This window comes from Polypterus senegalus, chromosome 10, assembly GCF_016835505.1.
Source record: "Polypterus senegalus isolate Bchr_013 chromosome 10, ASM1683550v1, whole genome shotgun sequence".
NCBI classification, from domain to species: domain Eukaryota; kingdom Metazoa; phylum Chordata; class Cladistia; order Polypteriformes; family Polypteridae; genus Polypterus; species Polypterus senegalus.
In genome coordinates this window covers 67,643,145-67,658,610 of record NC_053163.1, presented here as the reverse complement: position 1 = coordinate 67,658,610, position 15,466 = coordinate 67,643,145, and the positions used below count along the sequence as shown (strand labels likewise).

General features: G+C 38.9%; 1 protein-coding gene across 2 annotated transcripts in view; it reads left to right on the top strand.

Moving 5' to 3' along the window:
• klf8 (Kruppel-like factor 8) overlaps positions 1–15,466 on the top strand; it is a 92,904-nt gene that overhangs the window by 22,175 nt on the left and 55,263 nt on the right. The window contains exon 2 of one of the 2 annotated variants that reach the window (XM_039765894.1): positions 7,080–7,181. The exons of the other annotated variant lie outside the window; for it this stretch is intronic. Coding sequence (XP_039621828.1) covers positions 7,080–7,181 — 102 coding nt within the window. The remainder of the gene's footprint in view (positions 1–7,079; positions 7,182–15,466) is intronic. 2 annotated transcript variants of the gene reach the window in all.

Genomic DNA, 15,466 nt, shown 5'->3' with positions numbered 1-15,466 from the left:
TGTTGATCTAATAAAATGGACACTATCTAGTATTAAGTCAGATCCTTTTGTCTGTGGGACACTCTATATAATTTGAAGGAAAAATTGAAAATGTGCTAGGAAAATCTCTTAAGGATTTTTGGTAATGTTGACTTATGTTATAATAAAAATAATTTAATCAAATAATATGACTCTATGAGTTCACCCATAGACAAAAAAAGAAAGGAGGATTGCCTTTTCTAAACTGCATAGGCAATGATGTGTGAGAAATGAATAGCAGGCAGCATATGGTTCTGTTAAAATAAAAAGGCGTTTGAGGTTTATCTGTTGCTCTTTTGGATGAGCTATGCAGAGTTGACCGTGTGTGTATTTTGCAGTGTTAAGACCACTTAAGTGTTTTGCCTAGTGATGTCACTTTCTGGTCTCATTCTGGCAAGGGTCGAAGGTGCTGATCACCGTTATCCTGAAGGATAAGTCATCTCACTTAAGCCAATTGTAATTTAAGTTTAGGGAATCTTTTAGTGTATGAGAGGAAAATAAGCTGATAAACCATATTGCAAAGGATTGGGGTGGAAAGCATAGGATATCAGGGCTATTAAAGAGGACAAAGTGTGCTACTCAAGCGACATTCTGTTGAAGCCAAGTAGGACGAGTGCGACTGACTTGATTCTTGAACTGTTAGTACAGAACAGTTTCTTCATTCATCACACAGTTATTAAAAGTTTTCAGTTAAAGAAATTACAGATACTGTGGTGGGCTGGCGCCCTGCCCGGTGTTTGTTTCCTGCCTTGCGCCCTGTGTTGGCTGGGATTGGCTCCAGTAGACCCCCATGATCCTGTAGTTAGGATATAGCGGGTTGGATAATGGATGGATGGATGGAAAGTACAGATACAATCTGGTCCATAAGTATTTGGACAGTGAAACAATTTTCATAAGTTTGGCTTTGTACATTACCACAATTGATTTGGAATAAACCAATCATTATGTGATTGAAGTGTAGAGTTTCAGGTTTCATTTAAGGGGTTTACCAAGAATATTTTTTGAGTTGTTTAGGAATGACAGCCATTTTTCTGTATAGCCAACCCCCTCCCCAATTCCTGGGGCTCAAAAGTATATGGACATTTGACTGACAAGCAGTTCCATAGCCAGGTGGGAGCAGTTCTGTCATTATTTCTTTAACTATTTAGCAGGTAAAAGGTCTAGAATTTATTCCAAGTGGGGAATTTGCATTTGCATATGAGGTCCAAAGAGCTGTCCATACAAAAATAGTCCATCATTTAACAGAGAAAACAAAACAAACCCTTTAGAGAGATAGCAGAAATACAAGGAGTGGACAAATCAATCATTTGATACATTCTTTAAAAGCAGGGACACAATGGTGAACTCAGCAAGAACAGAAGATCTGGAAAACCACAGAAGACAACTGTGCTGGATGATTGCAGAACTACAGTATGTCCTTGATGAAGAAGAACCCCTTCACACATTAAGCCAATGCAAGAACCCTCTACAGGAGGTAGATCTATCATCGCCCAAGTCTAAAATCTAGAGAAGACTTCATGAAAGTAAAGACAGAGGGTCTACCAAAAGGTGCAAACCACTGGTAAACCTCAAGCATAGGAAAGTAAGATTAAACTTTGCTAGAAAACATTTTTTAAAAGCCTGTCCAGTTCTGGAACAAATTTCTTTGTACAAAAGAACTAAGATCAATATATACCAGAATGTTGGAGAGGGAAGAGCATGGAGAGGAGAAGAAATGGCTCATGATACAATGAATACAACATTATCTGTGAAACATGGTGGTGGCAGTTTTCTGGCATGATCATACATGGCTCCTAGTGGAAGTCAGTCACTAGTGTTTATTGATGATACGACTGCTGACAGAAGTAGCAGGATGAATTCTGAAGCGTATTAAGTGTATACTGTCTGCTCAGATTCAGTGTAATGCTGCGAAACCGATAGGATATCACTTCACGGTACAGATGGACAATGAGCCAAAACATACTGCTGAAGCAAACCAAGTGCTTTTCAATGCAAAATAGTGAAATATTCATCAAAGGCCAAGTCAATCAACTGACCTCAACTCAATTTGACATGAATTTCACTTACTGAAGACAAAACTGATGGCAGAAAGTCCAATGAATAAGACGCAACTGAAGACAACTGTAGTAATGGCCTGGTAAACTATCACTAAGGTAGAAATCCAGCACTTGGAGATGGCCATGGGTTCCTGACTTCAGGCAGTCATTGACCATAAAGGATTTTCATCCAAATATTGAAAATGATCATTATATTTATGATTATGTTAGTATTTTTGAGCACCCGAAAATAGGGGGACCATGTATAAAAATGTCTGTCTTTTCTAAATAGCTCAAACAATATTTTTGTTAAACCCCTTGAATTAAAGCTAAAAGTTTACACTTCAATCACATCTTGATTGCTTTGTTTCAAGTCCATTGTGCTGGTGTACAGAGCTAAAATTATGAAAATTGTGTCACTGTCCAAATACATATAGACCTGATTGTAACTGCCTTATGTTGAACCAAGTTATAAACGGACCTCTGGGAGGCACTATTTTCATAAATGTATAGAATTTTATTACTAGCTTGTTGAAGCAATTAGGGTTCAATTAGGTAACATTTAACTTCACAGTCATAAAACATTCAATCAAATTATGCGTAATTGATTTTTGCTTGGGTAGCATGGCACTACAGTGATTAGGACTTCTGCCTCGTAGCTCTAGAGTCCTGGGTTTAAATGCTGACATGGGCACTGTCAATGTGGGGTTTGCCTAATTAGTCTTTGACTGACCAGGGATTTGTTCTCCTTTCCCAGAAATGTGTTTTTTAGATTAACTGCATATTTTATATGGGCACTGTATAGGTAAAGTATAGGTCCCTGTGACCCTGAATGGGATTAAATGGGTCAGAAGAAGGATTAATTGATTGATAGAGGGATGGATGATTTTTATAATGTGCTGTTCTTGTTGACAAAGGAGTAATGTGCACATTTAGAAATTCTAAACATCATTCTCACACCCTCTTAATCCAATTCCTGGCAACATCAAGCGCGAAAAATAGCCCAGATCTGGGTGTCAGTCCATTACAGGACCCGCTTACACATGCTCCCAGTTAACAGTTGACAATTAACCGAACACACACTCCTTTTGAGATGTGGGAGGAAACCCCACACAGATATGAGGAGAACATGCAGACCCTACAGACAATGACAGAGAATGGAATTTGAACCTGTGATGCCACATTCATGAGACAACAGTGTTAATCACTGTTACTATACATAAATACCATGTACTAATGCATGAATATATAGATATTTTTGAATTAAGTTTGTAAGACTCCTAAATAGCATGAGTAAAGTAAATGTTTGTTTTTTTACTTTTAACTAAGGCCAGCTGACACATCAGTGACTTGGCCCTCCTGCTGGGTCTGGGAGGCCAGTCTGAATCTCTTCTGTGCATGAGAATGACAGCGCACCACAGGAGTGGTTTTGAAGGTTTCATGAGACCCATCATGAAAAACAAGTTTGGGAAGTTACACTGATGCCCTTGGCATGACTGAGTTTGGGGATTATTTAAGAGTGGTGAATCAAAATAAGTACTTAACATTAGCATTTTACAGGAAGATGTGGTTTGAGAGTGTAAGCTCTGTGATTACATTCAAATGATTTTTTTCCTGCTTCCAGGCATTTGCTTTTGGAACCTTTTTAGAAGGCTTCTTCATTCTAATAGTGGACAGACCTTTTATATATAAGACATTCATAGACAAGGTATTCAGTCAACCCAGATTTGTGTGATTCAAATTGTATCGTATTGTTTGCAAACTAAAGTTTCGGAAATAATGTAATTGAAGATTTGGACTTAAAATTGTAGAACTACAGGCTTAGATTATACTATGGTTTTGTGACCCAGAAGTTTGTCTGTGGTCAAAATGTAAGTCGTAAGTCTAATGGAAACATCGGAAGAAGGCAACTTTAGCTTTTGACGCTTTAACAAATCTAAAGCACCAGCAGCTTGTGATGGTTTTGCAGACTACTGGCTGATATTTCTTTACTTAAATGAAAGAAGCTCGGTTTTAATAGAGGTGCTGGTTAAACTTGATAGACATGCTCTGTGTACTCCTTTGATCGAGTAAAGAATTCCCAAAATGTTTTTGCTGCTCAGGACTTTGTTCCCCAAGGGTGGCTTGAGCACATAGGGACGTGACACACTGCATTTTCCATTTATGGCTCACAGGATCCCAGCTTCTCTTAATCCTTAAGTAAGTTCTTGTTTCTTTCATTTTCACACTCTGGCAATTTTGTTTCAAAGAACGTATGTGGAAGGGTGTGGCTATGGGTGTGGTCTTTCCCCAGCTTTTATTGACTTTGTGTTATAGCCTGCTGGGATGTGGTGTCAAAGGTCAGGGTGTGACAGGGAGGTGATGGGTTATCAAGAACAGCGCTGGCAGCTGCGGGGAGGTGGAGTGTTGGAGGCAGGGCATTGGCCCTTTGAGGATTTTTTTTATAGCGTTAACATATTACATTGGCCTCTTTCTCTTGCCTAAGTTTTGTGGTTAGCCTCTTTATTTCGATCTACCAACATGTCTCCACGACGATGCATTTGTCTGAATTCATTTTCTTTTTTTTTTCCTTCCGTGGGTAGCAGTTTTACATGGCATTTAACTTCTTTTTAAGAACCAGATTCCTGTAGGATAATGTAAAATAATCTTCAAGTGTGTTATCTAATTTGTAGATTTATATGAAAGACAAAGTGCTCTTTTGCCTATTTTCTGAATATGACCTTGAATCTTTTCCTTTCCAAATGTGGTCTAAACCATGTAAGTAGAATATACTAAGTTGTAGGTTTGATCCTGGATATATATTCAATGTTTTACTTCTTCAGAAACCGCACCCTAATTCCCAGACATCATTTAAAAGAACCGAGAGTCCCTGGCTGTAGTAGTCTCTCAGGTCCTCCTCTGCACCGGTCTTGTCTGCCTCACATTATAAAAAGGCAGGCAGCAGGATTTGTCAACCATTGCCTATGCTACTAAGCAACCAAGAGGGCCACTGTATGGATCTCACTTGAAAAAGGAAAGCTAAACCTCTGAATGCTTTTTGTGTGCTTTTTGGTTGGCCTTCGAATAGATGACCATAAGGACCCACAAAGAGAGCACCAATATAGGTATATGTATGTCCAAAAGGATCATGTGCTATATATCAGTCATCTCTTTTCAGGGAATTTGAGTAACACCCTAAGACAGCTTTTGAAGTTTTTTTTTTTTTTTCAATGAAATTTCTAGATTTATTTAATCAGGTTTTAATCTTACTTCTAGGCCAAGTTACTTTGTGATTATTTGAATGTGCTACACCATTTAATATTTGAGTTCTACAGTTTTACATTTAGAACAGCATCCCTAACAAACAAGGGTTATACAATGTTGCAGTTATTATAACACTTCTGCTTCACAGATTCCGGGTTTGAATTCCACAAATTCAAGGCTAGGGATCTGCACTGGCAATCGGAAGGTTGCCGGTTCGAATCCCGTAAAATGCCAAAAGAGACTCTGCTCTGTTGGGCCCTTGTGCAAGGCCCTTAACCTACAATTGCTGAGCGCTTTGAGTAGTGAGAAAAGTGCTATATAAATGCAAAGAATTACCTTGTTGTTCTTGTGAAGTCTGTATGTCCTCCATGTGTTTGCATCGCATCTCCTGAAAGGCACGCTGGTTAGATTAATTGACAACTCTAATTTGTCCTTGCATCAATGCAAATGTGGCTGTGTATGTGAGTGGGCCCTGTGATAGACTGATGTCATTCCCAAGCTTCATTTCTGCCTCTTGCCTAGTGTTGCCAGGATAGGCTCCTGCAACCATCCTGAAATGGATTAAGTAGATTTGAGAATTCCATGTTACTACTAATGAACAAATAGATGCACCTTTATAAAAACTGAATATTTCTGATCGAGTGACAGACATCTGTCTGCAGATCTTCACTGTCATTATTCAATTGGATGCCTGAATTTAACTGAGTGAGGAGGACGTTTGCCAAAACTCGGTCGGTATTGGCATTATTTCAAGATGAATGCAATGCCTGATCATCTAGGAAAATTGACAGAGTAACTATGCACCAAATTATTGCAAAGAATCATCTTTAAATGTGTTACTTATAAATGTAAAATAGGAGTCTGGTTTCTACAAAATAATTGCAGTTGCTGAACAAAGGCAAGCAGGAGGTACGATAAAGGAAACGATGGTACATGAGGTATGACACAAGGTCCTCGGGCGAGGATAAGAAAGAAAAAAAAAATTCTGTAATGCTCATGTTTTTCTTGAAGGGCTGCGGGTGTCTGAAGACGTTTGGCAAGATTGGAAGTTAACTCACTGTGGCATACTAGAGATTAAAAGCAGCAGAAAGGACCAGGAGGGTGTCTGTACCACTTCTAGTTGAAGGATAAGAGCTAATTAATACAAACCCTTTCCTTTAGTTTCATACAGAGCTCTTTGCTCTACCCCTGGTGTAATATCATGAAAACACTGAAGCAGACTGTAGCGTTTGCCCTATGTATTCCATGTATAGGGATATTCAAAGTTTTTATCATGTTTGGGAAATAAAACCTGGAAAGACACTACACTGCTCATTTTGAAAATTCAACACTGGGATTAGTTATTCACTAATGTGGCATGAAATCATACAACAAACAAACTGCTTTTTATTAGACCTGTTAATTTTTTTGCAAATATTATAAGAGAGGACATAAAGTTGTGTTTGTATTAAGAGCATCCTTTGCAGAGTGTCTCAAGAGAATGGAAACAGTAGTACCTAAGACCGTCATTGCCAGCATTTTGATCACATAAGGTGGTCTCCTGCTATCACTTATTAATTTGATGCCAGTATGTACAGCATGTTAATTTTGTAACCTGCCGTGCTTTCATGCTAACTTGTTTTGCTCCAGTTTCTTTTCCTTTCTTACTCTTTCTTAGGTCTCCACTTGGTGTTTTGCACTGCCTCATTTCCTCCCCATTCTCTGCTTCTTTCGAGCTCCCTCAGCTTGTATTCTCTTCCTCACAAACTGTCCCCTCCCATTTCTGTCTGTTCTCTTTTTCAGAGCACAGCCAATCCCAAGGAGTCTCTTCCCAGCAGCACGCTGACGCCCGAGGGAATGCCAGCCAAACAAATCAAGTCAGAGCCCACTGAACTAGGAGTTTCTGTGAGTGAGCCAGACCGAATCAGTCTGACCAAGGAGGGTTTTTTATTTGTATATTTTTACTGTCAGCTATTTGAGACTAAAGGGGGTGTTGGGTCTGAAGTGTGGGTTGGCAGGAATGGGAGGCAAACCATTATGACATGTAGAGAAATAGCAAGCTATACAGAAATCAGAAGAGTGGCTGTGTCATACTTTAAACATTTTAACTGCTTTTCCATTGCACATTTCTGTGATGTTTACATGGTGTCACAACCCTTTGCAAAATTGGATTCAATTTCAGAATACGGTCCCTAACTATAGCTTGGTGTTTGCTGGGCATTTTGTTATGAATTTTACTTGCTTTGGAATGAGAAAGTTGTTTGGAGCAATTCAACATAATTGTACTCCTCCTTTTCTTTTATCATTCTTCTAGTTGCAACCCCAGATAGCGTTAAAGCCACCACATGCATACCGACATTTACACATTCCTTCACGCTTGCTGGGTCAGTGCTAAACTTTGGTGTCCTGCTGAGTACCTGTTAATACTCCAGCCCCCACTTCAATTCCCCTTATTGTTGTGCAAATGGACTACCAAAGAATTCTTCCTTGCCCATTTGAAAGCTATAAATCTGAAAAGACTGTGTTCAGTTCAGGGTTCTCAATAAAACTGATCTCAATAATATCCATTTTCTACTGGTTTAGGTAGAGTTCTTAACCTTGAGCTATTTATTTTTATTTGTTGCTGTTTATTAGTCAATCTCTGTACAACAGCCTACCGACATTCAGAAAGTGATTAATTTCTTTCTGCTCCATCAGTAGATTAATTGTTACTCACAGAAGCACTGGGTTAAATCTTTCTTCACCAATTTGCAGTTGTGAGATACTTGTTTTTAATCCTAATATCTCTGGCACATATATTAAACATGGTGCATGTAGCTTTTTGCACCTTTCAGAATAAAATTGTATGTTGCCTTCAGGAGATAATAACTTTTTAATTCAGACATTGTGGTTGCTTTTGTTTTCCTTAACACTTTTGCATCTTGGTTTAATAATGTCAGCATTGACCTTTTGTGAGGAAGTTCATGGTACTGGAAAGGAAATGCATAATTTTGATAGCCGTGGCTTTTTTCTGTCTCTTTGTGTTTTCCTGTTTCACTGCCTTTTGAAGACGTTTTTTTTAATAAGAGTGTTCTTTATAACAAGATTCAATATTTCTCAAAAGTGGTTTCATTACTGTGTAAACTAAAGGTTGATTAATCCTTTTTGAGTGTGGAAAAACAAAAAATGACTGCAGTGTAACATGTTGTCATGAACTTTTAGTATGACTGAAACTGCTTTGCTAAACTGTGGTTGTTGGGAGTGGTGCATTTCACTGCTTACAATACAACTCCTATTACCCAGGGGTGCTTAAAAGACTGGCTATGGTCCTCAAGATTTTTTTGCATTGAATCATTCATGACTCCACAAAACTTCAATATTTTCTAGGCAGCATAAGTGGTGAAGATTTTAGGAGAAGTCTCGGGAATTGGTTACAGCAGCAACAGATTAAATAGCAAGATCACTAGTAGGAGTGTGGAGAAGAATATTGAAAGAAAACACTATGCAAAATGAGTCTGCAAACCAACAGAACAGGATGGAGTTCAGAAAAACACAGGCCAGAAGGCCAGAATCTTAAAATGATAGTTTTTTTTTTTTTCCCCTAGTCAGAATTTTTCTAGTATGTAGCACATTAATACTATAAGATTGATCACAATGATTTTAATAAACATAAAGCTAAATCCAGCCAGTGCAGTGAAATCAGCAGGACAGTACACCAAAAAGGAAAAAGATCTCATAAGAGACGTAAGATAAGAATTGCAGACTAAATATGACACTGGTGGTAGAGATTGAGTTTGGCCCCGCTACATAACAAGTGTTTAAGAGAGTAAGATGTGTGCTGCAAGAAGATGTTGGTTGTCTCACAAGGATCGTTTGCTTTGGATAAGAAACTGACTCTATTAAGTGTAAGTTGAGAGCTTTGTGGGTTAATAGGTGAATACTGAATATAATTTTAAACAGAATGTGCAAAAAGAAGTAAGCTTAAAAAACTAGGTCATTGTGTTTGATTTATAGTACTACCAGAAGATCCTGGATTCAGATGATAGAGTAGCACCAATTGTCAGTTTTGCTACGTGGAATGCATTTTCATGATACTGTAGATTTGTTTAACTTTTTTCACCAGTAAAAGTCTTAACGACATTGAATATTAAATTAAGTTTCCCATATTAATGTTTTATTTACCTTAAGTATAAAATATAAAAGTATATAGAAAAATGAAAGAAAAAATGATAGTAAAAATTCTCAGTTACTTTAAGCAGGTTTCTCCTCACTTTGGTTTATTGTTTGAAGAAGAACTTTACCGATAGATCAATATGTAGATAAGAAAAACTGGAAACATTTAAAGTTGTAGAAAATATATCTAATGTGTGTATACATGTTGAGTTAAAAGAAGTCCCAAAAATATCTGAATAGGTTTATGGATCCAGTGTGGGCTCCTGTTAATTGCTGATGGATAGCGGTGAGAAACAGAAGTAGAATTGCTTTAGACTAAACACTGGTGCACCTGTCAATGCTTGATGATTCAGGTAGACGCCATGTTGAAGAGAAAGTGGCACCCTTAAGTGCCTGCAGACAGGAGGGGTGGGATTGGAAGCTGGATGGAGGTGGACTTATTGCACCTCTTTCAGGTCTTCAGCTTCCAGGCTGGAGAGGAAAAGGACAATTACGTGAACTGTCGTGCCTCTTCAGAATCTTTCCCCTTTGAACCCTGTAATTTGCAGAATTTGCAGTAATTTGCACACTGCGTGCACTGAGAGTGTATGTACATATATATGTGTAGCATATGAAAAAGAATTGATTTGAATGTAACTGAATAAGTATATGTATAATTATATAGTACTGTAGAAGTATTATTCTGATAATCCAAGTAATGTATTTTCAAAGATGGCTACCTGAGCAGCGGGTATTTACTTACTTGTGAAAGCAGCATCTAACATTAGAATATGCTTACTTTTAATTGTTATCAGTATATACTTAATAAGAATATTTTGGGTTTTTAAAGCAGGTCCATGTTCTGTGTGGCTTCTTGTAGAAGGCAAAACTAAAATAATTTCTTTTGGTACACTGCAGTATAGTTTCTTCCAAGCTTCTTACTGTATATGATTTGGCAGAACTGATCTTTTGACTTTGGCTGCGTTTTGTATTTTTCCCTGCCCAAGTGAGCCCACTTGCCTTCAGCTATCCTGAGGGCTCTGAGGTGGCCGTCCTGATACTGTTAGTGTTCCATCTAAAGGATTCTGCTCCCAGTAGGTCTTAATTTTGCTGTTTTCAGGGTCACTGTCAAGCCGAAAGATTAAGTATGTTGTTTTTTTGATACGAGGATGATAAATTAAAATCTGTTTGTAGTTCTCACCAGTCAAAATTCCATCTATTTGGACAACATTGCCTACTCAGTTGACCCCACAGACTAAGAGCCTCCACCATGCTTTACAGAAGGCTGCACATGGGCATTATTGACCTTCTTTCCAGCTCTTAGTCTAACATACTAGTGGCATAGTGAGTTAAAATGTCACATTGTGGTTTATTGCTCCATAAGACTTTCTTCAGCTGGTTTTTGCTCTACTATTTGCTTTATATTTTTCTTTGTATAATGCATTCTGTTTTTTCCTAGAAGACCATTTCTTTGCATAGTTCAAGTGAGTAGTTTTGTGCCAGATGACTGCCACATAATGATCAGGAAGTTCAGTCCTTTAAGGGAGTGACCTACTGTATATCAGTTGCAGAGAGAGTTTTGTGTCCTCCATCTGTCTTCATCTTTCACAGTTTCATCCATTTTTTTATAATGGACATCAAGTTTTGAGTGCCATTGCTGACAGTCTGTCATTTAGGTTCATTAGCTTAGATGTTTAAAAACGTTTTCCTTAAAGCACCCCAGGATTTGTAGTTGCCATCAAATCATTTATTTTTAACATTGTACCACTAGCAAACCTTGTTTGGCTAATCAGTACTTTACAGGTATATGGCTGGTGACATTTAACAAATGCAGTTAATGGCTATTGCACAAGACTGTAACTTTTTTATAAAAAGCATAAGAAATTCTTGTTACTTTTTGTTACATCAATGATTATTTTATTTATTCAAATGTTATACTGTACAGAGTTTTCATGAGCAAATAAACACTTACTGTTCATATAGCTTGCTTTAAATATAATTTTAGGTTGTCTAAAACTTTTGGTCAGTATTCTGTGTGTGGGAATCTACGTATATATACCTGATGTATGCAGAATGGTAGGGTACAAAGATGTCCGAGACAGTTACTAAAAAGATATATGAATAGCATATTGTTGGCACAAGTAAAAAAAGTTATTAGAAGTCGTTACTCAGCAAATATGCTGAAATCAACACCACATTTAGAAAAATGATTGTCAAAATAGCGTGTAAAAAGATGACTGCAGGTAAAAGCAAAGTTATCTCAAGTCAGCAAGCAAAAATAGTCTTGACTACAAGAGAGGAATTTAAAATAAGTACAGTACACAGAGTTAATAGAGTGTGTGTGAGAAGACAGGTGGTGGATCCCAGGCACAGTGCACTCTATCTTTACAGTAAGAGCTGAGGCTGTGCACATTTGGGCAGTCATCCCGTTGAGGGTATGCTGGGTGTCATTGACTCACTGCAGTAGCAAGGAGCACTGAAGAACGGGAACCACGGCTTTCTGATAGCAAGTAAATAAAAAAATAAGTGTATTGGCTGGTGCTATGCTACACCGAACAATTCCTGATTGGTTACTAGAAATGTGTGTAGTGAAGGAAGCCGGTCACAATCTGTACTCCTTCAGACTTAAACAGACAAGCGGCACAGTTGCTACAGGAAAAAAGCTTCCCTTTCTTAACAGCATGTGCCTTTAAATGCACGTCAGAGAATCAGCGGATTCTGCCAGCGCTAATGTCAACAGGTGTCTTTCCAGGGGATGAAGACCAGAATTATTCAGCATGACATGATATGACAAAGAGGTTATATAAAACATTTGGCAAGTCAGTAAAGAGTTGGTTTACAAATATGCTGCCTTTTCATATTTTCATCTGTCATGTCAATGAAGAAGATACAATACATCAATTAGTATGTGACATATTTATTAGAGGTTGAATTGCCTGCGACCCAATAATACAGTATTTTAATGATACTTTTGTCTGGAAAGTTTAGTTTTCGCTGAGATATTTCAAAAAATGCATGCAATGAAAATTTTTGAAACATCTAAAACTCTCATTGAAAAGCCCTGGAGAATTTTCAAACATGTTCGTCTTAAAACAAAGGAATATATTGTGTGCAACTTCAATTATGGTATAGTTTACTGTTTCAAATTTACCTTCAGGGAAGTCACTTCAACTTGTATATTTTGTACAGTATATCTTCCTCTTTGACTTGTGAGAGTAAAACAGATTCACAAAACAAGCTAGTAAAGTGTTGGCAGAAGCATCACCTCTTTAAGGGTAAGATAACTGTAAAAGTAAAAAAAAAAAGCAAATGTTGCTTAGTTAAAAATGAATGTAAAAGAAAGTTAATATTGTATATAAGTGCTGCTCTGTAAATCATGAATGAACATCCATCCATCCATCCATTATCCAACCAGCTATATCCTAACCAGGGGTCTGCTGGAGCCACTCCCAGCCAACACAGGATGCAAGGCAGGAAACAAACCCCGGGCAGGGCGCCAGCCCACCGCAGAAGAATGAACACTGCTACAAAAATATTTAAAAAATAAAAAAGTGCTAAGTGACTCTTTGAAATAACTAAAAAAATGCTCTATTTTTTAAATGGGTAAACCAAGCCCTTGAACACTCCTAATTATTACTTCATGTGAACATTTTCTAACATGCTTATTTTAGTATTATTTTTTAGTGTATTCGATTCAGCACTTCCAATGAATTGCAATTTATGTTTGTGTTTAAATTTGGCTGAATTTGAAGTGGAAAATGTACTACTATGGGGTAAAATAGGTTGATGTGATATACACTACCTAATAAGACCAGTCAGTTCTTTTTAATTGTTTTATTTTATGTTATTTTGTTTTTGTTTAATGGTGAAAATGGATTTTCAGTATCTCACCAGTCTTCATGGTAAGAGTAGGGCTACTTAGTTATAATGAATAATACACAATGGTGCATCATCCTGAATTAGCTTTTTATATTATCTTATGTTAATGAGCCTCCATATTTTAATCAGTAAATGAGATTTGAATGTTTGATGAGGACGGCACGGTGGCGCAGTGGTAGCGCTGCTGCCTTGCAGTTAGGAGACCCGGGTTCACTTGCCGGGTCCTCCCGGCCTGGAGTTTGCATGTTCTCCCCGTGTCTGCGTGGGTTTCCTCCGGGTGCTCCGGTTTCCTCCCACAATCCAAAGACATGCAGGTTAGGTGAATTGGCGATTCTAAGTTGGCCCTAGTGGGTGCTTTGTGTGTGTCCTGTGGTGGGTTGGCACCCTGCCATGGATTGGTTCCTGCCCTGTGTTGGCTCGGATTGGCTCCAGCAGACCCCTGTGACCCTGTGTTCGGATTCAGCGGGCTGGATAATGGATGGATGGATGTTTGATGAAGAATATATATATTTTTTCAAACTTGTGAATTAGACATACATGTTAATTACTATATGAGGTGCTTGTCACTACAAACATATTAACTTTCTGCTTTTGTATATATTTTTATCTTAAGTCTGTCACATCATGGCAACATATACTGAATACTGTTCTGGTTCTCAAATATTGATAAAAATTCCATGTTAATAAACCACCACCAGGGAAAAACATCCTGCATACCTCTTTCTCATTTTATTTTTATTTTTTTTGGGCACAGAACTTCATTAGCGCTTTTGCCAGATTTATATTTCACGTGAAAGCAATCAGGTTTTGGCGCCTGGAGTTACAGGCTGCATATGAACACCACAAATACACATGATGAGTAGTTTCATCTGGGCTTTCTTCTGCATATATTCTAAAAAAAAAAGCAACTAATAATGCAAACTGTGCAACCATGTAGTTTCTGATTACATCTGCCTATGTTCATAGATGATCTTGAAATTTGTCTCTACATGAAATAGAGGGATATTGTTGGGGGTGTGAAAGGGAGCCACTGGACGTCTGGGTGAAGGGGATGATATAGCAAATCTCATGTAATTGGACTCTTTTCCATGTGAAACCATAATCGCTACTTTTTCTCAATTGGACAGAAATTGCTATGTCTCATTAATAACAATAAAAACAAGGCTATCGAGACAACAATATGAATAGGCCATTGCTATAAAAGATGTGCTAAGATATGGGATACTGTGTCTAGACTTCTGTGACGCTCATTCCACTTGAAATATCCATCCATCCATCCATTCTCTTCCGCTTATCCGAGGACGGGTCGTGGGGGCAGCAGCTTAAGCAGAGAAGCCCAGACTTCCCTCTCCCCGGCCACTTCTTCCAGCTCTTCCGGAGAATCCCGAGGCGTTCCCAGGCCAGCTGGGAGACATAGTCCTTCCAGCGTGTCCTGGGTTTTCCCCGGGGCCTCCTCCCGGTTGGACGTGCACGGAACACTTCACCAGGGAGGCGTCCAGGAGGCATCCTGATCAGATGCCCGAGCCACCTCATCTGACTCCTCTCGATGCGGAGGAGCAGCGGCTCTACTCTGAGCCCCTCCCGGATGACTGAGCTTCTCACCCTATCTTTAAGGGAAAGCCCAGACACCCTGCGGAGGAAACTCATTTCAGCCGCTTGTATTCGCGATCTCGTTCTTTCGGTCACTACCCATAGCTCATGACCATAGGTGAGGGTAGGAGCATAGATCGACTGGTAAATTGAGAGCTTTGCCTTACGGCTCAGCTCCTTTTTCACCACGACAGACCGATGCAGAGCCCGCATCACTGTGGACGCCGCACCGATCCGCCTGTCGATCTCACGCTCCATTCTTCCCTCACTCGTGAACAAGACCCCGAGATACTTGAACTCCTCCACTTGGGGCAGGATCTCTCCCCCAACCCTGAGAGGGCACTCCACCCTTTTCCGGCTGAGGACCATGCTCTTGGATTTGGAGGTGCTGATTCTCATCCCAGCCGCTTCACACTCAGCTGCGAACCGATCCAGAGAGAGCTGAAGATCACGGCCTGATGAAGCAAACAGGACAACATCATCTGCAAAAAGCAGTGACCCAATCCTGAGTCCACCAAACCGGACCCCTTCAACACCCTGGCTGCGCCTAGAAATTCTGTCCATAAAAGTTATGAACAGAATCGGTGACA